The sequence below is a fragment of the Sinocyclocheilus rhinocerous genome, unplaced genomic scaffold, assembly GCF_001515625.1.
Source record: "Sinocyclocheilus rhinocerous isolate Xijiao unplaced genomic scaffold, SAMN03320098_v1.1 scaffold785, whole genome shotgun sequence".
Taxonomy (NCBI): Eukaryota; Metazoa; Chordata; class Actinopteri; order Cypriniformes; family Cyprinidae; genus Sinocyclocheilus; species Sinocyclocheilus rhinocerous.
The window spans coordinates 528572-545957 of NW_015660521.1; the positions used below are offsets into that span (position 1 = coordinate 528572).

The following is a 17386-nucleotide window of genomic DNA, read 5'->3' on the forward strand; positions in this document are numbered from 1 at the left end:
AGTCTCCGCCTCCTCCTGCGCTTCAGAGAAATACCTTTCATTACCATAATGTCAACGCGCTTTCTTTGATGCCACCTAGTGGTTTGAGGTGGTATCTATCTATCTATCTATCTATCTATCTATCTATCTATCTATCTATCATCTATCTATCTATCTATCTATCTATCTTAAACTTTTTAAATTTTCTTTAAATCCATAAAAACTATATTCGTTTCACTTTTAAAATAACATAAAATACAGATTATGTTTAAACACATTTTTCAAAAACCAAAAACGTTCTACTCATTTCACTTGTAATAGTGAAAGATTTTGTTTACATGCACATTACTGTTAAAAGAAATTAGCCAAATCGACTGAACGAAAATCTTCCTGAATAAAGCAGACTTTTATTTTGTTGGGACTTGTATTTTGAAATGTCGCGAGAACCGTCAAAGCGGCATATGCAATCACGCTGGCTAGCCACAGACTTGTATCCTTTTAGAAGCTATGTCAAGGTTAACTAACAAGTGTCATTGTCTTTATTTACTTAGCTTGAGCTCCACATGGAAATGTCACCAACAAGCCTCCAGACTGTCAACAATGAGAAGTGGACTTGAAGTGAGTGAGTTGTCAACAAACGTTTAGCATGAATTGAATTGAATTGTCAGTCTGCGCCGTGGCAGGTTATGATTTTGACTCTTATTTGTTGTAAAGTTAAATGTCTTTCGTTGTTTTTTTTTTAATTATAGAGAACACGTCTATTATATAAGGTTTGGACAGACTGACTAGCTGGTAAACAAACCGCTCTTGCAATATAGTTACATGATTCTGGACTTTTACGCTGAATTGTAGTCTAATTTTGATTACCTTAATTAGTGTAACTGTTTGTGTTTTAGTTGTCAGAATAGTTTGTCTTGAATTGCGTGGTTTGAAAGTCTAGAACACGTCTATTATATAAGGTTTGGACAGAGACTGACTAGCTTTATTTTATTTAGGTGCTTATCATAAAACTTTGCCTGGTAAACAAACCGCCCTTGCAATATAGTTACATGATTCTGGACTTTTACGCTGAATTGTAGTCTAATTTTGATTACCTTAATTAGTGTAACTGTTTGTGTTTTAGTTGTCAGAATAGTTTGTCTTGAATTGCGTGGTTTGAAAGTCTGTTTTGTTTGTGACTCATTTGTTTTAGTCAGTATGTGGTGGCAGATTTAGGAGTATTTCTTCAGCACAGACAGTCACAAGGACCTATGGATGTGGAGGACATTCACAGGTAACGAACACATATCTTTTGTGCCTTTTTACATTTCAGTAAAACATTTTCATACATAAAACATTACATTTGAGCTACACTAGAACAGGAAGGGATTAAGGAATGTTGAGAGCATAGACAGGAAAAGTGAAAGCATAAAAAAATTCTCTATGCTTTCACTTTTGCTATATCTTTACTCTCATTATTCCTTACTCCCTTTCTGTTCTAGCTTCTTCTGTTTTGAGTGATGACAGAAAGCTTGTATTATTGGCACTTCTTATTGCCATCTTTATGTGTATTCCTCAACTGTAAGTCACTTTGGATGAAAGTGTCTGCAAAATTAATAAATGTAAACTTTCTAAATCAGGTCTCAAAATGTCTAAAAGTTTAAATTCACTTCTTTCACCCATATTAACCGCTCTTTAAATATTTTCAAGTGGTTTGATTGGATTCTGAAGAGAAGGGAACTCCATTTAAGCACACCGCTTGGAGAAGAAAAGGCATTTCAGTTCAGGTAAATAGTGTTCGCTAATTCTCAGTGTAAAATTTAATTTTGCACTAATCACTGACAGAGCACAACATTTATTTTAAATGAATTATGCAGTAAGACATACCAGTTGTGATTTACAATTATCATTATCATTTACCATATCAATATTCCTTGTACTTTTATTATGCAATAAGATATACCAATTTATATCGGTTAAGATTTATCACTGTGTTGGTGAGGGTTTGTTTATTGTAAGATTGTTGTTCAAATAATTGTAATTTTCTAAGTTGTATTTTTAAGTGTGTTAAAAAAATGTTTGTTTATATCCCAGCAATGTCAGTCTCCAGTTCCCTGCCCTCATAATTTATTTTTATTGCTCACATTCCAATAAAAATCTAAATAGTTTAAATAACCAGCCAATACGAAGTTATTACCGCAGAAAACATACTATACAAACCAAACAGATATATTTAAGATGACCAACTAATAATAAACCACTTATTTTTCTCATTTATTATTTACACATTAGCATCATATTCACTAGTATTTTGCAATGATTGGAAACTACTATTTTCTTAACTTACACAGTGATTGTTTTGTATAGAGATCTAACAGAGAAAGAATATGAGAGACTAGCAGATGAGACGCTGGATGCATTGGCAGAGTATTTGGAAGACCTCACAGATGAGAGCTTCACTGGAATGGACTATGACGTTGTCTTCTCTGTAAGTACACGTGCCCATGTTTTCGTATCCTTACATGTTAAATGCCTGTGTGGTGCTTTTGCATCTCAACCTCATGAAAAATCTGTTGTGCCTGAATGTCCAGTAGGGGTCAATGTTGGTCTGTGTTAGGCTGTTTGCAAACCATTTATTTGGATGAACCAGGATCTTTAATTAGAAAAAATGTAGAGTAGAGCCATTTGGAGGTGGAAATTGATTTCAAATATATGATATTATAGTTATTATTCTTAGATCAATTGATATAGACCATTGCCATTACAAAAGTAAACAAATTATAATTGGCAAGATTTAAAAAATGTAAACATTTAAAAAAAATTGCAATAATTATTTATTTAATTAAAAATATTTTTGCCATGATTTGGAGTTGCTGTTTTCCATCTTTTCTTAAAGTTGCACACTTCACCTGTCATGTAACCCAGTGATTCTCAACCCTGGTCCTGGGCGCCCCCCAACAGGTTTTTTGTCTAAACTTGATATCCCCATCCTTTTTGTGGAACATTGCAATTAAGTTGTTGCACTGTTGGGTGAAAAAGGAGTCCTAAAACTTTTATAATGGTATCTTTTCTCTTCTTCTTTTATAGGAAAAGAGGTTTGTTTGAGTGTTATTGTTGTTGAGTGCTCCTGCACGACTTCTGTTAAGAGTTCACAGCAAAAAAAGCCATTTGTGCAGCAGCCTTTGTTGCAGCACCATGCAGAGAAAATGCACGTCTCCTGCAGGATTTATGAAGGCTGTAAACACTCAGAGCTTTTAGCAGGTTATTGTAAGACTGGAATAATGCCACGTTCAGTTTTTCACACACACACACAAGCACAGATATGTATTTATTCATTAATTTATTTAGCAAATATTTTTCTCAAACCCAGTGAATGATTGAGTCCATTTCAGTTTCATTTAAGTGTCTGGTGGGTGGCCAGCAGGCCCTGCTGACAGATTGATTGGTCATTCACGCTCCTTGTTCTCCTCTGGCTGGATAAATGTCAGGCGGTGAGCTTCCTGTCAGCTACTTACTCTGAGCGGCCCATTTTTACACCTCTCTATAGCCTCACATGCAACCAGCAAACACAGACAGCTGCAGCCGTCCCCTTAAATGGGATTCAGAAAATTCTGTTTTGCACACTGACTCTGTTGCTACAGCTAGGATGATATAATGATACTGCGTCCCTTTAGATCAAACATTCAGACAGCTGATCCATGGTGCGGTTGACAGATTGAGCCATGTTCCCAGTGCTTGGCCTCGGATCTGACTGTACACTCACACATATATAAATCATCTTTGTTGAGGTTCTTTCATATACATTTGTTACACATTATTAAACAATCATTTTGTTTGTTATGAATTCTAAATCAGTGGCATTTTGGCATCAATTTAATTGTAAGAGTTTGTGGTTTAAATGGGATGTTGTGACTTAGGATCATTATCATTCAGTGCTGTGAAAAAGTTAATTCATTTATTTTGAATGTTAGACTATATATATGTATGTATGTATATGTTTTATATATATATATTGTTTTATTTAAAAATATTTTCAGAAGTTGGGAAAAAATAAGTGGACCTGTTCATTTATTAAAAAAAAAAAATATTATTTTATATAATTTATTTTATTTATTATATAAAATTATATTATAAATATATTGTTATAAATATATAAGTATAATTTTTTAAGAATCTCTTTTATCCATTCGAGTTATTCCTTTAAGTGGTGCCATTTTAATGTTACAGCCTCAGACTGAAGTCCTCGTATGATTACATGTGTGTTAAATTTCTTACCAGAATGGGGTGCTGACAGTGAAAGTGGGCTCTGACCATGGTACATACGTTATCAACAAACAGACACCCAACCGACAGATTTGGCTCTCCTCACCGACAAGGTTAAACACTCAGTTCTTAATGTTCATAACTGCTTAACTGTTTAATCAATTTTTAATAAAACATTAGAAGTCTCAATTTCTTGCTAACGTGTAAATCCTTAAAGTGCCAGTATTATTTTTTGCCTTTAGAAATGCTGGTTCTTGCATTAAATATTAACTGTGATATAATGAGAGCAATATGTTCAGTTTTCAGCTTGATCAAACATTACTGAATGTTTCCTTTCTCAGCGGGCCGAAACGCTACGATTGGACGGGGGAGCGATGGGTGTACGCTCATGACGGCGTGGCATTGCATAATCTGCTCTCCAAAGAGTTGTCCGTCATCTTCAAATTAAATATAGACCTGTCACATCTCATCCGTTCATGATGAGACCGATGTGAAGAGCAGACACTGTTATAGATCCTTTCCACACCAGTTCTCTTGTGACTCTCATGATCTTTTTGGTAAAACCTTAAAACTGTAGCTAGTGCTCAAAAAGACCTTCTGGATTACAATATTGTAATGGTTTATGCTTCTTTTTGCATGCAGACCTACAAATTCAGCCAAGCTGAATCAGTCAAGCAGCACAAGCTGACCTCGGATGCACTGTAGAGATGATTTATTTGTCTACATCAAACCTGTATGCAATTATAAGCTTAAAATGCACTCAGAACAGCAGAACTCTCATAATCCCTGTAAACCTGTACCTGGTTAGATTAAAACCAGATTAATGAGATCACATTTAATGGCTCTTAAACCAGTTGAATAAGACAAATGGACACAGATTGTTTTGGGAGGCTGTGTTTATCTGCTCGCCTGGCCCTCGTTGAACTAGGGGCTTCTGGCTAGATGCAGGAAAAGAAGGGGATTATAACAGACAGATGGAGAAGTTTTTGCTCTAAAAGCCCCCGTCCAGAGCCTGTATTCAAGTATTATCTGTGAATAACGGCATCACATCTGATCATATTCCTCAGAGCTTTACTGCCACCCTCAGATGATTTAAAAATACCAGCCCAATTTAGCATCAGCCCGCCCGTCAGTTAAAGCTGTCATTAACTCTGTAATATAATATCTTAATGTAATAGCCCATATATCGCAACATTAACTTGACACGCTGTCAATGCAGATGTTAAAATATGAGATAGATTGCACTGTGGTCATACGTTTGATGTCTTTATTCGGGTTGCATACGATGAAACAATGGCACATCTGCCGCCATGCTGATGTCTGATGTACTTGTCCATTGATGCATATGTAAATATAATATGAAATAAATTAGAATGTTGTTTTATTTTCATTGTGTGGTTTATGGTTAATTTTAGCAGCTTAATAATAAATTGTTATAAATTAATAAATTATGTAACATTAGAAATTATAAAATATTATGCTTAAAAATGTAATTTTAATTCTTAAGTCATAAAATAATACACTGATTTCAGTGTTACACTTTGATATGAAGATTTGATACCAATTACTTTGAGATAAGTCTCTCATAGTAATTGCACCAGCTGCTTTTAAGTCTTTGTGAAAACTGTAACACTCTCTTTGAGCTAAAGGGTCCTTTAAGATGCCTGATTATTCCCAGTACTAATGGCACCTAATTATGATACAAGCAGCTATTCAATCAGCGCTCACGGCTGATGATAAACGCTTCGAGCATCTTGTCTCTCTTTGTCCAGACATGAATATGCAAATGTCTATTATAGAGCTCGACTCGCAGGCCCAAAAATAGCATGAAGTTTCCATGGGAACATGGATTTATCACTGAACTCTGATGTCAATTGAGTGGTTTTGCTCCAAACAAGCCAAGGAAGTCTGAAAGATTCCCCGAGCTCATGCGTGTTTTGCTGTCATCTCGCCCCGCTGCTGGACAGACATCAGACATCGCCCTCAGCAGAGCGTTTCTCACAAGAATGTCGTCTCATGTAAACATTCAGGAATACCATGAAAATACAATGCGACCTGGGAAAATGAACCCACGTGACCTGTTATGTCAAGCAACAAAACAACACTTGTCTGATGATGCAATAATGCTATTTTTGAATTGAGGATTTAATGTTGCAAAGAAGAAAAAGGAACTGTTCTTCAAATCAGGTGAGTCTTGTCCTTTCTTGTTATTTTACTCAGTTAACACCAATGCCATGAATCAAACAAAAGGCCTGATGCACTTCAGATGACTCAACGGTACTGTGTAGAGATCCATGTGTGCTGTTTGGAATTAATTCCACATTAAAAGAAACTGCTTAATTGGAATTTGTTGAATGTTAATTAGCACAAGTTGTTTGAACTTGCGCTGAAAATCTCTAAATCTCATTTCTTTGTTGCTGCAACCCACGATTAAGCAAAGTTATCAAAGGGATTTCTACAATATCCAAATAGTACTGTAGACTGCTTATGTATGCGTGTTCTCAAAGAAAAAAAAAGATCATTTTGATTTTCTTCTTGTGATTGCGATGTTATAAATCCGCTTTTATTTCTCACAGTTGTGACTTAATATCACATCACATTTTGAGAGTCTCACTTAAGATATAGTCAAAATGATAGGAAATAGTTTCAGAATGTGACTGTATCTCACAATTGTCCCTTTATTTTCTGTAATTGTAACTTTGTTTCACACAACTGAGACGTTATATCTCAAATAAGGTGTTCTGGTTGGTAGGTGCTTGTTAAATGGTCCAAGTCAAAAGAGTTCACCCTCAAGTCTCTGTTTTATTATGGTCTAGATATGGCTTGAGTCCCTCCCTCCAGGCAAAAATTGTACAAAAAGTGCAGCTGCTTAAAGTAATAACTCAATTCCTTGATAAATCAGGTGATATTATCTTAAGAAGGTCTCACAAAAGAAGCAAAAAAAAATTGTTCTGCTTTGACGATACGAGTGCAATGGAGTCGATGTCAAAGATAAGAAATTAATCTTTCCGATTTCCGGCGAATGCAGCAATTTTCTTCAGGTTTATGGCAGCACTAGACCCCGCTGTCAAGCTCAAATATTGAATTCCTCCACAGGCCTCATGGTACAAGATGCCATTAGCCAATTAGTAGGCTTCAGAAAAACATACTGGAAAAAAAATGGACATTAACGTTTTTAAGATGATCGAAAATCTGATTATAGAAATGTGACAGATTTTGAACACAGAAAAAGTTACATAGTGCTGCTTTAACTAAAATGCCTAAAAAGCCAATGTTGAGGAGATATTTTCAAGGATCCTCAAGAGATTGCTCTTTAAAATTACATGTCATGTTAACTGCCGCTCTGTAGTTTCTGCCTCTTTTACATAAAGCATATCAAAGATGACATTGCACTGACCTTGATATATGAAAGCTTAAGCAGCAGCTCTCAATAATAAACACTCCTGTATTAGCTTCAGACACTTCTCAAGGCCGCAAAGCAATATGGATTCATGGAATAAGAATGAACTTTCCGGATCTGAAGCTGTTTATATGATACATGACTCAGAGAACATGGTCTGGCATGATTTCCTGAGCTTTGTTGACCTACATCAATACCAAGGTGATTTTTATGTCACACCTTTTTGATATTTTAGTTCAGGATTATTAATTGATCTGGATCTGCTGAGACACAAAGAAGTTGAGGGCAAGTGAAACTCTAGTCCAACAAAAATTTGGCCAATTCATTGTGATAAAGCAACATTTATATAGATATTCCACTCAGTTCTGGATGCAGGATTTTTCTGAGCGGCAAATGCAGTGTGACTAATTAGTTTGGAGCCACGGGAAAATTATGTGTAAATGTTTAAATGCAAACAGTACATTATGCACTTTGAAGACATAAAGAGACCCTAAACTGATACTGAATAAATTACAAATATTTCATTATATTTAGGAATGTACAATATCTTGATACCCTATCAGTTATTGGTGGATATTAAAGATATATATTTTTTATATATCTTTTTTGTATATTTTATATATATTTTTTCAGTATCAGTTGATATTTGATATTTAATTGTGCATGCTCATTCCCCCCTTTTTAACATTTAGATTATTTAAATTAGTTAATTTTTTTAAAACACTATTTTTATAACACTGACAAATGTAATGTAATGACAAATGAAAATCACACAAAATGACACAAACTCTTCAAATGACAATCCATTTTCATACTGTACATTACATTTTTTTATGGCCAAATTCACTTTTAGTATTTAAAAAGATAAAAATTGTGCTATGCATTTATTTATCTATTTACATTATAGGATTAAAATCGGCCATTTGTTGAACATTTTGATGACATGAAACATGAACATATTAAAAGTATTGATTTAATTTTTTAATTATTTAGACGAAATAATATAGAATTATAAAATGTCCATCTATTGAAAATGTAGATAACATGAAAATATTGACTGGTTTGTTGGTATCAGTGATATATCAGCAACAATTTTAATATTAGTACATTCCTAATTATATATGTATTAAATCTTGAATAAAATCTCAAAATTAATACCCTACATTATGGAGCTATGATGCTGAAATTCACTTATAGCATTTAAAATGATTGATTTGATTTTGTGTGTGTGTAATACACAATGATGAAATTGGTCATCTGTTGAAAATGTAGATCTAAAAATATTGATAGGTTTATTGGTATGGTGAGCATGATTTCACCAAGTACAACATGTTCTAGGATCAACATCCTTGTTGATCCTGGAACAGCATTCCAATTAACCAATCAGAATTGAGGGATAACTTTTCAGGAAATATCTGTTTTAGGCTTTCAATCAGGGTTAGGTGCTTCTACACCCTTGTTAATCAGATATCATTTCACACTGATTTTAGGAATAAATTATAGGTAAGGTTAGGTTTAGGGGTAGGGATTGGGTTTAGTCTATATTTTTGGACAGTAATGTTGATCCAGGACCAACAAAAGATGTTGATAGAGGAACATGTCTTACTTGGCAAAATCACGGTGACCTTATTGGTATTGGCTACAAGTGTAATATTAGTACATCATTAATAATATATTCATTAAATCTTTTCCATTTTTCCTACTGTACATTACATTGTTGTAATGCCAAAATTCCCTTGAAAATTGACTGCTTTTGGATTTAGAATAGATTAAGAATTATAAAGTCGGCCTTAATTTTAATATTAGTCCATCACTTATTATATTCATTAGATACAGTAGATGTTTTTAGGGCTCTTAAAAGCTTGAAATGGACTTCCATTTTCCCATCTGCTGCCTTTTGAATCACAGCTCACGACAGTCGCTAGTGAAGGTCTTTAATACCTGGAGAAAGCAATCTGTTAGCATTCCCATTCATCTCAATGGCAGTCGCTCAGCTGTTTCTGGGCCCCCTGGAAGTATGTGATTTGAAATCTGGCAAACCTTGAGCAGATTTATAGTGATTAGTCCGAACTGAGGTGTCCATCAGATGAACCTTTGAAAAGTTCATTATCCAAGGCCCTTCTGAAGTAGTTATTTTCGAAGGCTTGTGGCTGCCATGAATGTTCTCCAATCTAAGTCTCATAGGCATCATTTACATCATTTGCAGCGCTGTTGGTGGTATGACAGGTGGCGTGAGCCCTTTGATATTTAATAGAGATGCATGAGACTACTGTATAGCAGCTCTGTGGTTTAATACATCATTTAGAAGTATTGGCTCTCCATTCAAGATAAGTGAAACACAGTGTGCTAATATGAAGGTGTGAGGACACATGCACACACACTCTGCACATATTTGGGTGCAGGTTGCAAATAAATCACATTTGTGACCAGGGACGGAGTAAAAAACGGCCCTGGATTTTCTCCCAAATAGGCCCACCACAACTACAAACAGCCGCTACTATCTCACAATATTACAGCAATCAATGTATTGCATTTATGGCAAATAACATCACAAAACCCATGGTGACCCTGCTGAAAAAAACAACAACAGAAACCATCACAGAAATTCTAATGGTTTCCACTACAAATGCCATTACAAACCATCAACTTTTAATCATTAAAACAATTAAATAATGTTTAAACAATTAAAGACATATTCCATTAGGATTTAGTGGTTTAAACAATAATAATATGTAACAACAATAATAGGCAACCAATAACCACTAGAGACCAATTGGGTCCATTACAATTTCCATTAAAACCAACACAATTTCCATTATAACCAGTAAAACCATTACAAATTCTATTGATGGTTTCTATTGTTGTTTTTTCATCAGGGGATTGAAATAAATGTATTATATGAACTTAAGTACTTGAAATCTACATAAAAAGAGCAGAAAGCAAAAATGTATATGACATAATAATAAACATAAAATCTTGAAACCTGAAACTACAGAATTCTCCAATTTGAGTATTCATATGTCTGTGTGTGTGTGTGTGTGTGTCATGTTAATCAGAGCAATCACCTTATAGGCTACTTTTTTTCTAACTCAATATCTCTCAAGTGTAACCCGTTGTAGAATGCTGTCTCTTTATGAATGAATAGAATATTCATGTCAGACAATGCAGAGTGATAAATAGCAGTGGACGCTCGGACTAGGGGTGTCCTGGGATTTTACTATGTAACTGTTCGCTTTTTTATTTTTTTTAGCTTCTCACAAACACCTTTATCTTCACGTTTTTTGTTTGCCATCACGAGCCCTCTCTCCTTTGCGTCAGTTTCGGTTTATTCTAAACAAAAATAGATTGCATTAGCGCCCCCTTTTGTCGACCGTCAACGTCACTTAATTTGACTCTTTTTCTTTGATGAACCAGCCAGTCTGACGGCCGTCGAACGGCCTTCTCCAGAACGTCCAGATGGCCAGTCCGCCCCTGTTTGTGACTCTGACTTAGTGATATTAAATTATATTTAGACATGATAAATAAATTGGTAGCACAGGTGATGAAAATCCTGTGTGGTGTGAGTATTGATTTGAACTTACCTATCACAAGTTGAAGTCATTGATCACAAAGCTTAGCGATTTGCTTTCCTTGATTTTATAATAGAGTTATCATACATACAAAGCCACTTTAAAACAGATTTATTGTGCTTTACATGTAGGCCTATAAAAACAAATGAATGTGCAATGCAATGTGTACTGTATATAAGGTAGATCGGGGCAAGTTGTCACACTCTATAACATACAAGACCACTGCTAGAAGAAGAACATTGTGTAACTGACTCGAAAAAGGACTTTTCCCTTGTGACAACTAGCCCCGGTCTCCTCTACAGCTAGCTAGTGAGCACATAACCCTTGTTTAAAGTCATGACTGTGCTTACATACGTGTTCTGCTGAAAGTGCATGTGAAGCAGCTTGTATTACGCTGATTTCATATAATCAATGCCCTTCCTAGTGAGGTGGCGTCCAGCCCGCTAGTGCAACGCTTATAAGAGGTCAACTGTTCCCTTCAATCCCAGAATTCCATATTTCATCATCAGAATGACCCCTACGCACTTTCCACAGTCTGATGCTCACAGTAAGCTGTGGTGGAGTAAAGCCAAAGCGCTGCATTAATTGGCCAAAAACAGCAGCCCAAGGTTGCGGCGATTTGATTTTTTAAATTTTCCTCCAGGAGATTTTGTCCTTGACACTCCTCCTCCTCGCTGAGGAGCCAGCTGATGTGTTAGTCTCGTTCACATATCTGAAAGTTGTGCTTCACGTTTAGTGCTCCACACAACTTCAACTCTTGTGCCTCGTTCCTGTAGTTCATTTAGCCATGTGTACTTGGATCAACAGCTTTTATTGGTTCTGGAATAACATCTTTTGCAGTATAGGCTGCTGGGAAGCATCTACTCGCTTATTGTTTGTTGGGCATGATGTTCGTTTTCATAACGCAAGAGCTGCAATGATGCAAGAACTTTCAAACATCAGTCACTAGCAAACATCTGCTATAATATCATGAAATATTTGTGATTTACACTCCCGTTTAAACGTTTGAAGTCAGTAAGAATTTAACTTTTTTTGGCAGAAATATTTTAATGCTCACTACGTCTGCATTTATGTGATCAAACATGCAGTAAAAACTGCAATATTGTGAAATATTATTACAATTTTAAAATGAACTGTTTTTTATTTTAATATATTTTAAAATATAATTTATTTCTGTGATGCAACATAGAATTTTCAGCATCGTTACTCCAGTCTTCAGTGTCACAAGATCCTTCAGAAATCATTCTGAATTTGCTGATTTGGGGCTCAAGAAACATTTCTTATTATTGAAAAGATAAAGCAACATTTTCCCCCCCAGGATTCTTAGATGAATAGAAAGCTCAAAAGAACAGCATTTATTTGAAATAGAAATATTTTGTAACATTATAAATATCTTTGCTGCCACTTTTAATCAATTTATTGCATCCTTGCTGGAAAAAAGTCTTACTGACCTCAGACCTATAGTGTATATTTTTTGTTTTTTGCAAAAATGTGATTTCTGAATTGCCGTCAATGAAGAAAAATTCTGTTTTTGGCTGCATTTACCATGTAGAAAATAACTACCCCATGCTAATCAGCTAAAACTGACTTTCTGGACCTAACACTTACATTAAACATAATCTAAATATATATATATATATACTTACTTTTTTAAGTAACTAGTAAAGTAACACATTTTTTAATTTAAAGAGTTACTTTTTCAAATACATAATGCCAGTTACTTTTTTCCCCATGTTTATATATATATAAATGCACTGTTGTTCAAAGTTATTTCAGTTTTACGATTCAAACATGAAAACTGCATGAGCTCACCTTTTTGAGTATATATATATATATACCAGGAAAATGTTTTGAAAGTTGTGAGTTATAGAATTATGTTATCTACATTTATACAATGCATGACATTGACTGTAATTCAATCTCTCACAGCCTCATTTCCATCAGTGTAAAATTCCATATGGCGTCCATCCTGACTAAGGTCTATGAATGCATCTTTTTTTTAACAGCTCTCTTGTGATGAAATTCTATGCATAAGTCAACGCTTGGATGTTTAAAGGGCAGATTTTATTACCAAGATGAAACACTCCAATTGCCTACTGTCACTGCAAATTTTCAATCTTAATGCGAGTTCATGCTGTATATTTCAGTTCACTTTAATCTAAGTTAGTGCATGTGGAGAAATGACTCTGATGCATGAAGCTCTCCAATGTTACACAGCAGGGCATCTGTAATGTTGCAGCGGGAGCTAGTTGGTCAATGCTTAAGCTTCATATTTGCATGTAAATGCAAGTGCTTAATATTTCCAAGTGTCTCAGCATTGATTGATTTAGCTGAAGCAGAGTTGCACATGTGCGAGCAGACCTGAGCCAAATGCACAGCCATGCTTTCATAATACTGCTGACTCCAGACCAGCTGACTCCCAGCAAGAGGATCATGACTTGTAATCAAATGAGGATGATCCCCACACCAACACACACACACACACACACACACAAAAACACACGCACTCTCTCTCTTTCTCTCTATCTATCCCCTCCTAACCTTTTTCCATCTCTGTCTTTCTCTCCTTGATATTGTTTGTGTTGTGTATGAGATTGACCTTGTGTATATCCATATCATGCGGTTTAGTTATCGATCTGAATGAAGCTGGAAACACTTCTCAGGTCGTTGAATGCTTCCGATAACCTTCTTTTCAGGAGAATCATTGGTTTTTTAAAGTGTTTTTATTATGTGTTTGGGCCATTAGTGGTGTTTGCTATTACTCGTATGTAGATCAAAGTTAAAGCGATAGTTCACCTAAAAACAAAAATTCTGTCATCATTTACCCATCCTAATGTAGTGTTGTTGTTCAGTCTATATTGTCCATACAACGAAAATCAATGGGGTCCAAAAAGAACTCTGGACACCATTGACTTTCATTGCATGTGATCTTCTTTTGTGTTCTAGTGAACAAAATAAAGTCAGGTTTGGAACGACATGAGGGTGAGTAAATATTTTTCAACAAAATTTTAATATTTGGGTTTCACTCTCACTATTAAACTAGCACTGTTTCTAGTTTACACCATGTACTAGTGCTGAATACACAATGAACTTCTCAAATCATATAGTTTATTCAGCAGAGATCTGTAATTACATAATTACTTTTAAAGTTTTTTTTTTCTCTTATGCTCATTAAAGGGGTCATATGATGCGATTTCAAATTTTCCTTTCTCTTTGGAGTGTTACAAGCTCTTGGTGCATAAAGAAGATCTGTAAAGTTGCAAAGACTAAAGTCTCAAATCCAAAGAGATATTCTTTATAAAAGTTAAGAGTCAACCACGCCTGCCTAAAACGGCTCGTTCTAACACGCCCCCACATACCTACGTCACGATCTGGGAAAATTTGCATAACGCCGCCCAAATGTTCAAGCAAAGAAAGAAGGCGTAACTTTTATCCTCGCTGTAGTATTGTTGTTGCCGCCACCGCCATGTCGTGAAGGCGCTGTGTGATTCGTTGGCAACACGTAAAAAGACAGTACAAGTCATTATATTCCATAATTATGTCCCCACTGGATGCAATGAATGCTTCGTTTATAATGGGTTTTCATGTTTTTGAATCATCGCTCCGGCCTGACAGGGCATCATCACAATATGGTGAGGGGCGTAACATTTCCGTCTCACGCTTGAGGTATTCGGCCAATCATAATGCGCTGGATAGCTGGCCAATCACAGCACACCTTGCTTTTCAGACCGATGAGCTTTGTAAAAATCGACGCGTTTCAGAAAGGCGGGGCATAGAGGAGAAACAATAATGTACAGTATGTGGAAAATAATGTGTTTTTTGAACCTTAAACCGCATAAACACATTTCATTACACCAAATACACAAAATAATGTTCTTTTTAGCAACATCATATGACCCCTTGTAAGCCTGCTTTTATTTGACCAAAAATACAATAATATTCTGAAATAGTATTATGATTTAAAATAACATTTTTCTATATATTTTAATATATTTAAAATACAATTTATTCCTGTGATGCAAGGCTGAATTTTCAGCATCGTTACTCCAGTCTTCATTGTCACACAATCCTACAGAAATTATTCTAATATCATGAATTAAAACCATTTTTCCCCAGTAGACAGTTCACAAGAACAGCATTTATTTGAAACAGAAAGTTTTTTGTAGCATTATGTATTTTCTGTCACCTTTGGTCAATGCGTCCTTGTTGAATAAAAAATTGTAATAAAAAAAAGACAAAACATTTTTACTGACCCCAAAATTTTCAATGCTTGTGAATTTTCAAAGTACTGCAAAAAGTACAGCAATACCACATCTTTTTACTTAAAACAATACAAAATTTAAAATTCTGTTATCATTTTCTCAGCCTGATGTTGTTCCAAATCAATATGACTTAATTTTTTCTGTGGAGCACAAAATATATTTCGAAGAACACTGTAAATCAAACAATACTGAAGCCCAATGACTTCCACTGTATGCACAAAACATCTTCAAGACATTTCTCAAAATATCTTTTTTTTTTATTCCCAGAAGACAAAGTCTTTGAAGGATATCAGGCTGAGTAAATCATGACAGAATTCCTATTTTTGGCTAAACTATCCCTTTAGATGTCATTCATCCATTGCACCAAATGTCCAAATGTGTGGGTTTCTGAAAACTACTAATCTAGTATGAGAAGAATATATATGTAGATATTATACTGTATGAGCATATAATATTTAGCCTTAGCCAGTATAACTAATAATATTGAGCAAATACACAGGTCAGAGCTGCACGCCATAGTCTCTAGCACCTAATGCAGTCATACACGCATAGAGGATAACGTCTTATGGTTATTAAATCATATAGCCTATTACTTCCGCAACATCATAAGCTTTTATGGTTTTTTATGTGCGTGAGAAAATGCTTTCAAATCCTTTCATTGCCAACGGCTCATTGCGATGCATCTGTGCGGCCAAAACAGACCTATTCATAGATTAAAATTCATGGAATCCCCCCCCCCCGTCTCACCTCGAGCTCTTTGACCGTGAAATCCCACTTTGTGCTTGTAACCAACGCGAACATAATCCGTCCGCACAGACCGCCATCGAGTAATTTCATTTCCAAAGCTCACGCTGGCTCAGTGCCTACAACCCTGACAAATGATTACTCATCCTACGCTTTTTTTCACTTCATGTTACACGTGTTTGCGGCCGAGACTGTGCGTACATGCGCCTTCACTCATTTGGGTTTAACTAGGCCTGGTAGAGCTGCGCTCGTAATCATGTCCATCCCTATCCATCCTGTCCATGGCTGTTCATTTGAATGCCATAAGAGCTGGAACAAGAAGAGAGGCTGTGTGTTTTCTTCTGGAACAAGAAGAGAGGCTGTGTGTTTTCTTGTGGGGTCAGTTTTAAACGCACGTAAGGGCATTTTGAGCCACAGTTACGGATTAAAGAGAATGGAGAGTCTGCATTATCTCCACGGGCTTAGTAACACAATTATCCCTCTGCTCCGTTTTCATTTGTCTAATGTTCTATTTATAGCATTGATCCTGATTTTTTTTATTTGATCTATTTATGATAATGAGCTCAAACTAGTCTCCATGGAGCAGAAAGACAAATGCTGTTTTCCCGCCAGATCGCTGTTGGTTTTATATGAGATGGAATCCTGTGTCATAATGGACTGCTGTATTTCATTTGGAATTAACAATGACGTCATGAAAATACAACGCTGATTTTATTTTTGGTTAGCACTCATTGAATTTCTTGCCCTTTTTTGATGTTTGAAATATTCAGTCTTACCCATAATGCAAAGCATATTTAATGTTTTACTGAATGAAATCTGTGGACCCTTTTTCACATTTCCAGGGTTCTCAGAAGCAGAAGTCGTCATAGTTGGGTAAACTTCATTTGTGGCGAATGGAATCTACACATTTTTGTGTTTTCATTTGCCAAAAGAAAACAAAATTATGAGAGATCAATTATGTTGGATGTTGGTCAGAAAAGAGAACGATGTCAAATTTGCCATCACTCCCTCAGCTGCTGTGTTAGATACACTCACACAGCTGCTTTAACTAGTTTTCTGTCATTTATAGCCAAGGTAATACAACACAAAAGTATAATGTTATACGTTAAATAAATAAAAAAAATGAAAATATTAATAGCTGGAGAAATGCATCATCACAGTTGAGCAGTTCATTAAGACATTTAAATGGG

At 35.4% G+C, this 17386-nt stretch overlaps 1 protein-coding gene across 2 annotated transcripts; it reads left to right on the forward strand.

Annotated features, from left to right (window-relative positions):
- The first annotated feature begins 423 nt into the window (after positions 1 to 423).
- On the forward strand, positions 424 to 5171 carry fxn (frataxin). 2 transcript variants are annotated; one of them, XR_001638110.1, is made up of 7 exons: positions 424 to 597; positions 1172 to 1252; positions 1669 to 1745; positions 2326 to 2446; positions 4237 to 4334; positions 4563 to 4778; positions 4864 to 5171. XR_001638110.1 is itself a non-coding variant. In XM_016534563.1 (6 exons), the coding sequence occupies exons 1-6, from the start codon at positions 487 to 489 to the stop codon at positions 4699 to 4701; spliced, it is 627 nt and encodes a 208-aa protein (XP_016390049.1). In that variant the 5' UTR covers positions 424 to 486; the 3' UTR covers positions 4702 to 5171. The 2 variants fall into 2 exon arrangements, 1 of the variants encoding a protein (XP_016390049.1); XM_016534563.1 differs by having other exon boundaries at positions 4563 to 5171.
- Positions 5172 to 17386: the final 12215 nt, after the last annotated feature.

Bases quoted from the DNA above. Each gene is read 5' to 3' on its own strand.
- fxn (XM_016534563.1), top strand. From the start codon at position 487: ATGTCAAGGTTAACTAACAAGTGTCATTGTCTTTATTTACTTAGCTTG. The intron at 1,253-1,668 runs GTAACGAACACA...AATATTTTCAAG, and splicing joins GATGTGGAGGACATTCACAG to TGGTTTGATTGGATTCTGAA. The intron at 1,746-2,325 runs GTAAATAGTGTT...TGTTTTGTATAG, and splicing joins GAAAAGGCATTTCAGTTCAG to AGATCTAACAGAGAAAGAAT.